The sequence below is a fragment of the Nomascus leucogenys genome, chromosome 11 (genome assembly GCF_006542625.1).
Source record: "Nomascus leucogenys isolate Asia chromosome 11, Asia_NLE_v1, whole genome shotgun sequence".
NCBI classification, from domain to species: Eukaryota; Metazoa; Chordata; class Mammalia; order Primates; family Hylobatidae; genus Nomascus; species Nomascus leucogenys.
Genome location: NC_044391.1, coordinates 66,653,971 through 66,667,656, shown reverse-complemented (window position 1 = coordinate 66,667,656; position 13,686 = coordinate 66,653,971). Strand labels below are relative to the sequence as shown.

The window sequence follows — 13,686 nt, the reverse complement described above, 5'->3', positions numbered from 1 at the left end:
AGGCAGAATACAAAAGATTTTTAGGGCGGCCAGGCGTGGTGGCTCACGCCTGTAATCCCAGCACTTTGGGAGGCCGAGGCGGGCAGATCACGAGGTCAGGAGATTGAGACCATCCTAGCTAACATGGTGAAACCCCGTCTCTATTAAAAATAGAAAAAATTAGCCGGGCGTGGTGGCGGGAGCCTGTAGTCCCAGCTACTCGGGAGGCTGAGGCAGGAGAATGGCGTTAACCCGGGAGGCGGAGCTTGCAGTGAGCCGAGATCGTGCCACTGCACTCCAGCCTGGGAGACAGAGAAAGACTCCGTCTCAAAAAAAAAAAAAAGATTTTTAGGGCAATAAAACTATTCTGTATACTGTAATGGTGGACACATGTTATTATATTAATAGTTGTCAAAACCCATAGAGGGGTCAGGTGCAGTGGCTCATGCCTGTAATCCCAACCCTTTGTGAGGCCAAGGTGGGAGGATTGCTTGAGACCAGGAGTTCAAGACCAGCTTAGGCAACGTAGTAAGACCCCATCTGTATAGAATTTTTTTTTTTTTTTTTGAGATGGAGTCTCGTTCTGTTGCCCGGGCTGGAGTGCAGTGGCACAATCTCGGCTCACTGCAAGCTCCGCCTCCCAGGTTCATGCCATTCTCCTGCCTCAGCCTCCCGAGTGGCTGGGACTACAGGCGCCCACCACCATGCCCAGCTAATTTTTTTCTATTTTTAGTAGAGATGGGGTTTTGCTGTGCTAGCCAGGATGGTCTCAATCTCCTGACCTCACGATCTGCCCACCTCGGCCTCCCAAAGTGCTGGGATTACAGGCATGAGCCACCGCGCCCAGCCAGTACAGAAAATTTTAAAATTAGCTGGGCAAAAAAGTTAAAATTAGGTGGGTGTGGTGGTCACATCTGTAGTCCTAGCTACTCAGGAGGCTGAGGCGGGAGGGATCACTTGAGCTCAGGAAATGGAGGTTACAGTGAACTGTGATCATCCCACTCAATTCTAGCCTGGATGACAGAACAAGACCTTGTCTCAATAAACAAACAAGTAACAATAGGCCAGGTGCAGTGGCTCACACCTGTAATCCCAGCACTTTGGGAGGCCAAGGTGGGTGGATCAGGAGGTCAGGAGTTCAAGACCAGCCTGGCCAACATGGTGAAATGCCATCTCTACTGAAAATACAAAAATTAGCTGGGCATGGTGGCACACACCTGTAGTCCCAGCTACTCAGGAGGATGAGGCAAGAGAATCGCTTAAACTTCGGAGGTGGAGGTTGCAGTGAGCCGAGATCACCCCACTGCACTCCAGCCTGGGTGATGGAGTAAGACTCCATCTCCAAACAACAACAACAACAACAACAACAACAACAAACCTCACAAAACAACCCAACAAAACAAAAACCCCAGAATGTACAATGTCAAGAGCAAATCTTAATGTAAACAATGGACTTTGGGTGATAATGATGTGTCAACATAGGTTAACCAGTTATAACAAATGTACCATTCCTATAAAGATGTAATATTTGTAGGGCAGGTGCTATATAGGAACACTCTGTATTTGCCATTCAATTTTGTTGTAAACCTAAAATTGTTCTCAAAATAAAGTCTATTTAAAAAGTTAAAATAACAAAAGAATAAAAATTGACAGTCTTTTTGAGGCTATCAGATCAGCAAAGAAATTTCCCCTCAGTTTTGAGTAGCCAGGTAATGGGAAACAAGCTCATATTCTATTATTTGAATTACAAATTAACATTTTTAGATGGTAATTTGTCAATTTCTATAAAAATAAGAACATGTAAATCCCCTGACTCAGCAATTCCCAATTTGGTATTTTATTCTACTGAAATACTTGTAGAAAATGTGCTATGGAAACAAAATTATTCACCACAGTTTTGTTCATGTGTAATAGCAAATAACTAAAATCCCAAATACCCTTAATATGACATATAGTTAACAGACTATAGTGCAGGATGATTACGTCTTATTTATGGAAAGAAATGTGTCCTCATAATTCAAAAGTAATCCTGTCAAAAAAGGACGAGTAGTTCTATTTACCAATGCAGATAACAAAGACAGTGCAATAAAAGGGAATTATTGGTATTCAGTACAAAGAATGAGTAAATCTACGTGTTGACATAAAAAGTATATATATATATATTCATATTAATGAGTATTACATATATTATTGAAGCAACCTCTAGATCAGTATATATAGTTTAAAATAAGAAACAAAGTATACATGTATACTTTTCATGTACAATATAGCATAGCTGTATATGAAAAAGGTTTGTAAAGATATATACCAAACTTACAACCATGGTTATCTTCTGATAACATTATTTTTGGAATTTAAATTTTTTAAAGCTAGAAATATAATTTTAAAATAAGAAAAACAATTTTGAAAATATTGTGAAATCACTTTTGTTAAGAGTCTTGAGTAGCATCTGATGAAACTAGTTTGGATTGTCCCACTGGACAGTGCTGAAGCCCAAAATATCCACTGTGACTCTCATTTTTCTTAGAATGAACTACTCTATAGTATGAGAAAAGAAAGTTACAGTGACAAATTGAAGAAAAAAGTCACTGACTTAACCTCATTTCCTTAAGACCAGATTACTGACACAGGGAAAAATACCAAAATATAAGATTTAAATGGAAACTAAAAAATCACATAAGTTCTAAATAAAAACATGGGGGTTCTTCTACAATTTGGGCACAGAGAAAGCCTTCCTAACTATAATCCAGATCCAGAAGCAATAATGAAAAACCTAATAAATTTGTTTACAGAAAAATTAATTGAAAGAAAAAACCCTTCATCTAGGACAAAAACAAAATAACAAAAAACAAAGATAAAGTAAAAAAGACAAATGATTAATTGAAAAAATGAGGAAAACCTTTTCAAGTTATACCACAGCAGACAACATTTTTTTTGGAGTATGACATAGGACAAAGAATAAATTCTTAACAATATTGAGAAATGGGATTTTTGCTGTGGGAGAAAGAAGGTACAGGTGTGAAAATGATAAACGAAGTAAAAACCTTGTTATACTTAATCTAAATTCCAAGAATCAGCATAAACACACAGACCATCTTGCCTATCAGAGAGCAGGGAAACTATCAAATACTTATATTAAGGTCACAACCAAAGGACTTGGGAAATCCACTTGAAGAGGCTTTCACTGGCCAAAAATGGCACAATTTGTATACCAAGAAGGATACATAACCTCAATTGACTGAAATATCTCAAATATGTTTAAATTCCTGTTAGCTCACAGTAATACTACAAACAAAATAAACAAAAACCAAACCTCATGGTAACTTTTGCAAAGTGATAGTGAGCAACTCATTATTTTGAAAACTGGTAAATAAGGGAAATATCCAAGCATCTATCTTGCCTTTCCTGTAGGAACTATTCCTCAAAGAAGGCAAATGACTGATAAAAGGGGGTCTTTTATATTTTACAAACCTTAATGAAATAATGTTCTGAACAATGATCCTTAAAGGCTGTTTACATCACAAAAAGAGACAAGAAGATATTACATATCTCCTGATGGAAGTACACAATATCATTTCTGAAGTGGTCTTCATATAGTGAAACCAGAACTTGATCAAATATTTGGACCAAACTACCCATGTACAGAAAATACAAGGTCAGGGTAACACGCTAAACAGTATCAGGAAAATCCAGATTGTAATGCTCTACAGGACAAATTAACCTGTTTTTTTTTTTTCAACAAAAACTTGCAAAGAAAAAAAATTAAGAGGGATGGAGGGGTAATCTAACAGATTAAAAGAGATTTAAGACTTATCAACCAGAGGCAATGTTTGAACCTTACATTTCAATTCAAACTCTAAACAAAAGGCCACTGGAGAAATGTAAACACTGACAGGATATAACAAGAAATCATAATATTGAAGGGAATTAATTTTTGTCCGTAGGAGTATGGTGGTGGTGGTGGATAGTATTTATATCTAAAGAGTGAGGTCCCTAACTTTTAGAGATAAATGCTTACAGATCAAAAAACCAAGCATCAATATGTGATGATACAAGAAGGAGTGAGGCTTACTGAAAAGAATCTATATCATACATCTAAAAGGAGAATTACGGCTCATGCCTGTAATCCCAGCACTTTGGGAGGCTGAGGTGGGCAGATCACTTGAGTTCAGGAGTTCCAGAACAGCCTTGGCAACATGGCAAAACCCTGTCTGTATAAAAAAATGCAAAAATTAGCTTGGTGTGGCGGTGTGTACCTGTAGTTTCAGTCACTTGGGAGGCTGAGGTGGGAGGATGGCTTGCGCTCACAAGACAGGTTGCAATGAGCCAAGATCAAGATAGCACCACTGCACTGCAGCCTGGGTGACATAGTGAAACTGTGTCTCAAAAAAAAAAAAAAAAAAAGGAAAAAAAAAAAAAGAAAAAAAAAAAGGAGAATTATAAATACAAAAAGACTATGTAAAGTGTGGTGCCAATACAGAACTAAAAACAGGTTAAATGTATACTCAAAGTCATTTTTAAGTCCTTAAAAGGAAGAGAGCACATAGCTAACTCAACTTTAAATACAAAGCAGTTTACAATAATATATAGGTGAAGAAAATAATTTTAGCTTTAAATCTGATGGAAACAAAGTTTTTTGGTTTTTTTTTTTTTTTTAAAGAGACAGTGTCTTACTTTATAACCCAGGCTGGAGTGCAATGACGCAATCATAGCTCACCGTAGCCCTGAAGTCCTGGGCTCAAGAGATTCTCCAGTTCTCAGCATCCCGAGTAGCTGGCATTACAGGCTCAAGCCACCATGCCCAGCATAAAGTTCTTTACTCGTATTTTTGATATGATATTAAAGAAATTAGAACAGCCACTTAGTGGTCAATGGCTATCATATATATGTTCCTACTTGGAATTGGAACTAAATATGAATAAGAGCCATTTCTCTCTTCATGTCGTTATGCTTGTAGTATCCTAACTTCTCACAGTTTCCTGGACATACAAGGTCCTTTTATACTCCTGCGCTTGCTCTTAACATTCTGACGGGTTTATTTTAGCAAGACAAATTCCTACTCATTCTTTAAGACTCAACTAAAATGTAATGCTTGTAGTAAAACTCTACAACCATCTCAAAGTTAAATTGTCCAATATGTTGCAAACAGCACTATAAAACTATCTTTTTTACAGTACTTATTTATGCTGTAATTTATTTGTTTTTTGGTCTGTGTGCCTCAGGACTGGGAGTGATTTTTGTATTTCTATCTTCTGGCACATACACCCTCGTAGAGGATGCTTAATAAATATTTGCAGACTAAAACTAAACTTATTAGCAATGCAGAAGTGAAAAGCTATGGCTTAAAAAAAATGGCATGCTCTAAGAAGCCCTGTTTAATCTGTCTTGTTCAGAAAAGACTAGCAAGAAAAAGGTAAATCATCAAATTATGTAACGCTGATCTATTAGCAAGATGGGAAACTGTCAGACATCTAGGTTCATTAACTCTTCCAGCAACTTATCTTGAAGTAACCTAAACACTTCATCTAAGGCAGTTATGCTGAAACTTTTTTATTTTTATCTTTTTAGACATGAGGTCTCACCATGATGCCCAAGCTAGACTCGAATTCCTAGGTTCAAGTGATCCTCCTGCCTCAGCCTTCCTGGGCAGCTGGGGCTACAGGAGTGCACCACTGCGACAAGCTTCGTAAACTTTTTGAAAAGTTAACAAACACCTTAAGCACACTACCCATTCCATCAACTACTATTTGCCATGATAAAAACAAAAATCTCAAGACAAATGGAGAGAGTAAAACTGGCATACAGTGAAGAAAGTTTCAAATTAACTTACAAACATACACTAAAAAGAAAGAGATGGTCAAATTAAATGAACGAAGGAAATAATCAGAGACAACCTAAAGGACTGATTTTTAAAGAATTTTTTTGACAAATAGATTTTACACTATGATCAAGTACACATATATAGGTCACATATATATAACTGAAAACAATACTTACCCTTGCTAACATGGTGAACTATGATATATTTAATTTTTTCGTTGAAAAGAAAAACAAATAAAAACCTACTAAAATGATCCACAGTCCCACTATTGGGTTGAGAGTTAAAGTTTGGTCATTGCTATCCTATAGATATTTTGCATACTATTAATAATCCCTAGGCTACACAGGCAGCCATAGTCATACAAAAAATCTGTATATGAAGTTTACAATAAAGTATAATATCTATATCACAAAAATATGAATAGCAAATAGAGCTTGTAAAAGATATGGTAATTTCTGCTATTAATTATGAAGAGTGAAATGGAATCTTTGATATCTAAAAAATGAAAGGTATTATGTCTATTAAGACAAATGCTGGCAGGGCTTAGTAGCTTACACTTGTAATCCTAGCACTTTGGGAGGCTGAGGCCAGAGGGATCACTGGAGGTCAGGAGTTCCAGACTAGCCTGGTCAACATGGTGAAAAAAAAACCACAAAAATTAGCCAGGGATGGTGGCACATGCCTGTAATCCCAGCTACTCAAGAAGCTGAGGCAAAAGAATTGCTTGAACCCAGGAGGCAGAGGTTGCAGTGAGTGGAGATAGTGGAGATAGCGCCACTGCACTCCAGCCTGAACAACAGAGCGAGACTCTGTCTTCAAAAAAAAAAAAAAAAAAAAAAAGACAAATGCCTTAGTGCTAGACCTCTAAAAAAATGACTCAAGGCAAAGGGTCTTACCTAAGTACTATCAAAGGAATTAAGATTTTTATTTTAACCAACATTCTTTTCAAGTTTTCCTTCAAGTCTAAGAAAGGTTTATTTCAAAAGTTCATCTTAAATTGTAAGATGGTATGGCTTTAAAAATAATTTTCATAGGTATCCACCCCAAACTCAAATTCAAGACAAGTCATTCTCTTTCTAGCACATTATTACTTCTAAGCTTCTACTATATGGAAATACTATAGCTGCCACTAAGTTCAAGCCACTTAAAAACAACAACAACAAAAAAAAAACCTTTTAACAGCCAAATATATAATCAAATTCTTAATTGATTTTCTTTACTGAAAACAAATACTGAACCATATTCTCTACAATGTACCATTAAGCAATGAAGTTCTTTCCGTCACTTATATATAAATTTCTTAGTTTAGGTCCACATAATGGATCATAAATATAACTCTTACAGTTTTGTTAAAGTTAGTGGTTCTAAAGGAAAATTTTCATGAAACTATAGATGACAGAAACTTAAATATAAAAGCATTCCAAAACAAAGAATACTTTTATATATCAAATAAAATTGCCATTTACTTTTTACAAGACTGCCACAGACACATGAAGTTCTGTCCAGGTTTTCTCATTGGATCTCCAGGCTGACGGGATCCACTGAATGGAGAAGGCTGAGAACTGTTAGGCTGGCCCTGCACTTGTACAGCTGGTGAAGGTGGCATAGGAGTGTTCTGTGAAAAAGAACAAATGCAGAGTTGGTGACACGACACTGAAAAATTTCATATTTTATAGTATAGTCTTATAAATTTGATTATGTTAAGTTATGCATTTCTACCGTAAAATTTACATTTTATAATTTTAAGTTTATGATTACCTTTAAAATCTTTAAAAAGAAAATTATTTTTATAGAAATATTTAAAAAGTTTGATTATTTTATTTAATATAAAACCACAAAGGCAATACCACATTGTTATTACCACTATAAAATATATATTATTTAAAATTAAGATTTTTAGGATGAAACAATACAACTGTAGATTTAAATGAGAAATAAATATACTATAAATGTATTCACTGGATTTACTTATGTGAATTCTTCACAAGAACAGATCAACTGCAAGTTACTACTTTTTTGTATGTTTACCTTTAGATTTTCTAAAGAATATAATGTGAAACAATATGGTAAAAAGCAATGAAAATTTTAGATAGCAAAAATGATGTAACCATATGTATAAAATATGATATTAACTAATTTGCAGTAAGCTGCTTAACAATTTTAGATTTTGAAGTTGCTCAATTATGTATTTTTTGTTATTTTTAGAGACAGGGTCGGTCTTGTTCTGTTGCCTAGGCAGGTTACAGAGGCATAATCATAGCTCACTATAATCTCAAATTACTGGCCTCAAGCCATCCTCCCCCTCTGGTCTCCCAAAGTGCTGGCATTGCAGGTATGAGCTGCCACATCCAGCCCCCAGTCTAATTATATCTTTTGTTATTTATATAAGAATTCTAGGCTGGGCACGGTGGTTCATGCCTGTAACCTTAGCACTCTGGGAGGCCCAGGGGGGTGGATCACCTGAGGTCAGGAGTTTGAGACCAACCTGGCCAACATGGCGAAACCCCGTCTCTACTAAAAACAAAAATTAGCCAGGCATGGTGGCAGGCACCTGTAATTCCAGCTACTTGGGAGGCTAAGGCAGAAGAATCACTTGAACCCGGGAGGCAGAGGTTGCAGTGAGCTGAGATCGCTCCACTTCACCTCAGCCTGGGCAAAAGAGAGAGACTCTGTCTCAAAAGAAAAAAAAAAATAATAATTCTAATTGTAGGCATAAAGTCTTTTAAACATATCCTATAATTTTTTTCTTTTAGATCCCATCCCTTTCTCTTGGAAAAAACACTAATAATTAAAATGTACCTTAAATCAAATTTAGGCAATGTATTTTCTTGAAGTACCACAAAGGCAAAAATTAATGTTAAATTTCTTATAGAAATGGTAGTACATTATTTTTGAAGAACTGCTTAAAGGCAGTAAATTAAAACTCTGGGAAAACATTGAATATACCTGTTCATTTATAAGGTAACACAGTCGTGCATCACTTAATGACAGGAATATGTTTGAGAAATGGGTCGTTAGGTGACCCATTTCATTGTTCTGTGAATGCCATACAGTGTACTTCCACAAACCTAGATGATATAGCCTACTACATACCTAGGCTATACGGAATACCCTATTGCTCCTAGGCTAAAAATCTGTATAGCATGTTACTGTACCAAATACTATAGGCAACTGTAACACAATGGTTAAGTATTTGTGTATCAAAACATAGAAAAGGTACAGTGAAAACGATATTATAATCTTATGAGATTTTAATATCTCATTATTGTATTATGTGGTCCATCCTTGACAGAAATGTCCTTAAGTAGCACATGACTGTACTGGGAATAGGTGGGAAAGCAGTAAGCTAAAATTGCTGAGAACTTAGATTAAAAGCCACAGTAATTTTCTTTAGAAAAAAAACAGATAAGTCACAAACATACAAGGCTACGGTGACATACAAATGAAAGAAGAAAGAGAATAACATGTTGAAAGACAAAGTTGTCAGAAATGGGAAGTCATAAGAACTTTTGAGTTCTAAATTCTGAGGGAAAAATCTACTTCGAGACTGACATTTCTATAATAGGTTCCCACTCTTAAGATTTTACAGTAAGAAAACATACACATGCACCAAAAACATTTTAGGGCCGTACAGACATCACAAATAGGACGAGGATTTTCCAGCTTGACAGACCAGGACTCACACTTTCAATCTGATTTTTAACTAGCCATGTGATCTTGGGCTACTGACTTAACCTCTCTGATACTCAGTTTTCTCATCTGTAAAGTGTAAGTAATAAAAACTAACTTATGAGATGATGGGAAGACTAGAGAAACTATAAATGAGAAGCCTAGCTCGAGAGTCTCAATAAATGGCAATAATAGGAAACCATATTTCGGAGGAAAGATGATCAGTTTAGTTTGGGAATAATGACAGATGAACCAACTAAAAATGTCTATCAATAGAAATTAATGTTGGAAAAATAAATCTGAAAACCATTCACCTGCAAATTCTAAAAGCCATAGAACTCTGATGGTGAGAAAGTGGCATGGGAGGAGGGTTTAAAGAGCAAGGAAAGTATAAGAGGAAAGTTTTTTTTTTTTTTTTTTTTTTTTTTTTTTTTTTAGATAGGGTTTTGCTCTGTCACCCAGGCTGGAGTGCAATAGCGTGATTACAGTTCACTGCAGCCTTGAACTCTTGGGCTCATGCAATCTTCCCACCTCAGCCTCCTGAGTAGCTGTATCTTCTATGGTTGAGATAAACAGGATGGTGAACAAACCAGACACCATGACACCTAAAATCATACTGAAGAAACTGGGAAAGAGTATTCTAAAAGAAGAGGTGAGAAGGAAAGACACTTTCAAAACCTTGTAAGGAACAAGAATTGTATTTACTCTGAATGTGATATAAAAGAGATACCTCTAGCTAGGCCAGGCACGGTGGCTCATGCCTATAATCCCAGCACTTTGGGAGGCCAAGGCAGAAGGATCACTTGAGCCTAGGAGTTTTGAGACCAGCCTGGGCAACATGGCAAAACCTTGTCTCTACAGAAAATACAAAAATCAGACAGGTGTGGTAGTGTGCACTGGTAGTGCCAGCCACTCGGGAGGCTGAAGCAGGAGGATTGCTTAAGCCCAAGAGGCAGAGGTTGCAGTGAGCCAAGAGTGTGCCACTGCACTCCAGCCTAGGCAACAGAGCGAGGCTCTGTATTTAAAAAAAAGAGAGAGAGAGAGAGATGCATTTAGCTAAATGTATAAGTCTTCAGAGAAGAGAATTAAGACAGTAATAGAAATCACTGGAAAAGAGATTTTTGTGAATGTGGACAATTCACTTCAACTCTTAAAGGTAGAAGTTTTGGCCAAGATAATATCAGAGACCCTTTCAGCTCTAACATTTCCTCATTTTGTTAAATTACCAAGTTTTTTCCTCCTATTAAGTATAAATTTAGATCATCAATACATGCCAACACTGCTTTATAAGAACACATTAAAATACAAACAAAAAAGTTACGTAATACTTTTCTTAGTTTTTATAATGTGCTACTGGTCTACAAATCTGAGTGGCAGTACTCTTAGAAAACAGAAATGATATTCTTGTGGCTCTTGCTAAACTGTTCTTTTATGGTTAAAACTAAATGCTGCCCACCCTGAGGCTACCAATCTATTTTCTGATGGGTTGAGTAACTTTCTCAAGCTCTTTACCAGTAAGATACCAATATTCCATGTTACACAGTACCATTATTAGGAATGATTCACACTCTGAATTGAGGCAAGGCACATGTTAAATATCTTAAATATGTACATCCTTAAACTATTTTTATGTATAAGAATTTGGCATGTTATCAGATTATGGGATTAACAGATAATTAACAGATTATGTTCAACATGTATTTTGTATGATCCTGAAAAAAAAAAACCAAGTCTTATGTTAAGCTTTTGTATCTAAGTTTCTTTCATTTTGTAAATTCTTTTTTATTTTTAATATGCCATTTAGCAAATATGTTTCCAACAGATACCAATTCATGAACAGTGGAACAGGGCAGGGCTTCTGGAAATAGTATTCTATAAATTGGGCTTCAACTTGCAAGTATTACATTTGAAATAAGCAGTTACCAATAAAGAAATGTGCCTTAAAGTAGGTACAGTTTATTTTATATTTATATAAACTGCCCAGCTAAATACTAAATATAAAAATCAATGGGTATATCATTTACTTTCACATAGATTCTTTTTACTTGTTGCATTTTTTTCTGTAATAAAATTAATATAGCTGATAATTGAGGTTGGAACAAAACTGAGAAGAAAAAAATGAATTATAATGGCATTAGAAAGGATTACTTGTTGCTCCTTCTTCGCAGGGAGACTTCCCTGTGCTCTTTCCAGCCCTGGGCATTCTGCAAGTCTGGAAATCCCTTATCAGGGTGCAAGTACTTCCTTAACATCCCTAGATCCCTTGAAATTGTAAAATAACTAGGTTTCTCCAAAAAAAAAATCACAATTAAAATCCTCTATTTTGTCTACTCCTTTAAGCTACTAATTCAAATAGTGAATAAAATGGTATTAAACCAAGGTCTAACATGCAACTTTAAAGAGTATATAAAGAAATTTAGCCAGGCATGGTGGCTTACGCCTGTAATCCCAGCACTTTGGGAGGCCAAGGTGGGCAGATCACGAGGTCAGGAGTTTGAGACCAGCCTGACCAACATGGTGAAACCCAGTCTCTACTGAAAACACAAAATTCAGCCGGGCATGGTGGCCTGTAATTCCAGTTACTCAGGAGGCCGAGGCAGGAGAATCGCTTGAACCCGGGAGGTAGAGGTTGCAGTGAGCTGAGATCATGCCACCGCACTCCAGCCTAGGCAACAGAGCGAGACTCCGTTTCAAAAAAAAAGAAAAAAGAAAGAAAAAGAGTACATAAAGAAATTTAAGCCAGGTCTGTTGGCTCACACTCATAATCTCAGCACTTTAGGAGGCCAAGGCGGGGGAATCACTCAAGTCTACTAGGAGTTTAAGACCAGCCTGGGCAACATAGGGAGATCCCAACTCTACAAAAATAAAACATAAAACAAATTAGCTGGGCATGGCAGTATGTGCCTGTGCTCCCAGCTACAGTCTTGGGAGGCTGGGGTGGAAGGATTACTTGAGCCAAGGAGGTCGAGGCTGCAGTGAGCTGAGATTGCACCACTGCACCCTAGCCTGGTCAACAGAGTAAGCCCCTGTCTTCCCCACCCAAAAAAGAAAGAAATTAAAAGGATGGGGGCAATAATGGTTATGGCTTTCTGTCTATTAGCATGCTTTTCAGAAGGTCCAACAGCCTTCTCTTCAAAAGAAACTTATAATGCCATCTTGAACAGTTAATTTTTTTGTCTATTAAAAATATTTAGCCCCAATAGGTACTTCATCTTCTATATAAAGATAAAGCATACCTTTCCCATTACTAACTGCCCGTATATGTAGCAGGCACTGGGCTAAGTGCTATATATAAGAATGCTGTTTTTGTTATTCTCATTCTCATAGATATCATGTACGCTACATCTCTTTTTCCTTGCAAAGTTTTTAATTTCTACAAGACAATCAAATATCAGTTTTAGAAATAAAGAATGTACCTATTTTAAATAAACTACATCCTTTGTGAAAATGTAAGAAAGTTTAACACAGATTTTTCAGATTAGGAACAAAATGTATTGATTTTTTGGCCTGAATTAACTACATATATGTCCAATGTGCTAAGTAAAGCATTTTAGCATTAATGTCCTAAAATTATCATTTAGTAGAACATCTTATAACACCACAGCTCAAATAACCAATGAGTTTTAGCAATAATGTCCTAAAATGATCACTTAATAGAACTAACATCCTCTAACACAACAGCTCAAATAATCAATATGTTAGATTAAAAAAAGGCTTTCTAGAGCTTTCTAGAGAAATCTTCCAGAATAGTGGAGAAAAGAAAGTTTAATGGGTTAAGAGCGTGAGTTTTGGTTTCAGACAAACCCAGGTTTCTGTCCTGGTACCACCTCATATTAATTGGTAACCTTGGGCAAGTTATTAGCCATCTTGAGTCCTCATCTTTATAATAATTTTTACCTAATAAGGTTGTGTGAGGATTAAACGAGAAACTGCTTTAGTATAAAGTCCCTATGACATGTCCTCTTCTTAGCTAGTATTATTGTTCATTCTTTGTAATTGTGATATTACTGACTACAACCACATTGGAAGATTAAGGGTAGAAAAAAATGAGTGTTGATGAAACAATTCCACAGTGATGGAGATGGAGTTTTTCTCTAATTTGACTTGGTCTGCTATAACTATTTAGGATTGTAAAGGTCTCTAAGAGGAAAAACAGGCCCATAATCAAGGTGAGGTGGGAAATTATTAAAGAGAAAAAAACCTAACTATGGAATATC

The 13,686-nt window shown here is 36.2% G+C and overlaps 1 protein-coding gene across 2 annotated transcripts in view; it reads right to left on the bottom strand.

Moving 5' to 3' along the window:
- ARID2 (AT-rich interaction domain 2) overlaps positions 1–13,686 on the bottom strand; it is a 183,411-nt gene that overhangs the window by 40,919 nt on the left and 128,806 nt on the right. For both annotated transcript variants that reach the window (XM_030822678.1, XM_030822677.1), the window contains exon 16: positions 7,267–7,415. In XM_030822678.1, the coding sequence (XP_030678538.1) occupies positions 7,267–7,415 (149 nt within the window). The remainder of the gene's footprint in view (positions 1–7,266; positions 7,416–13,686) is intronic.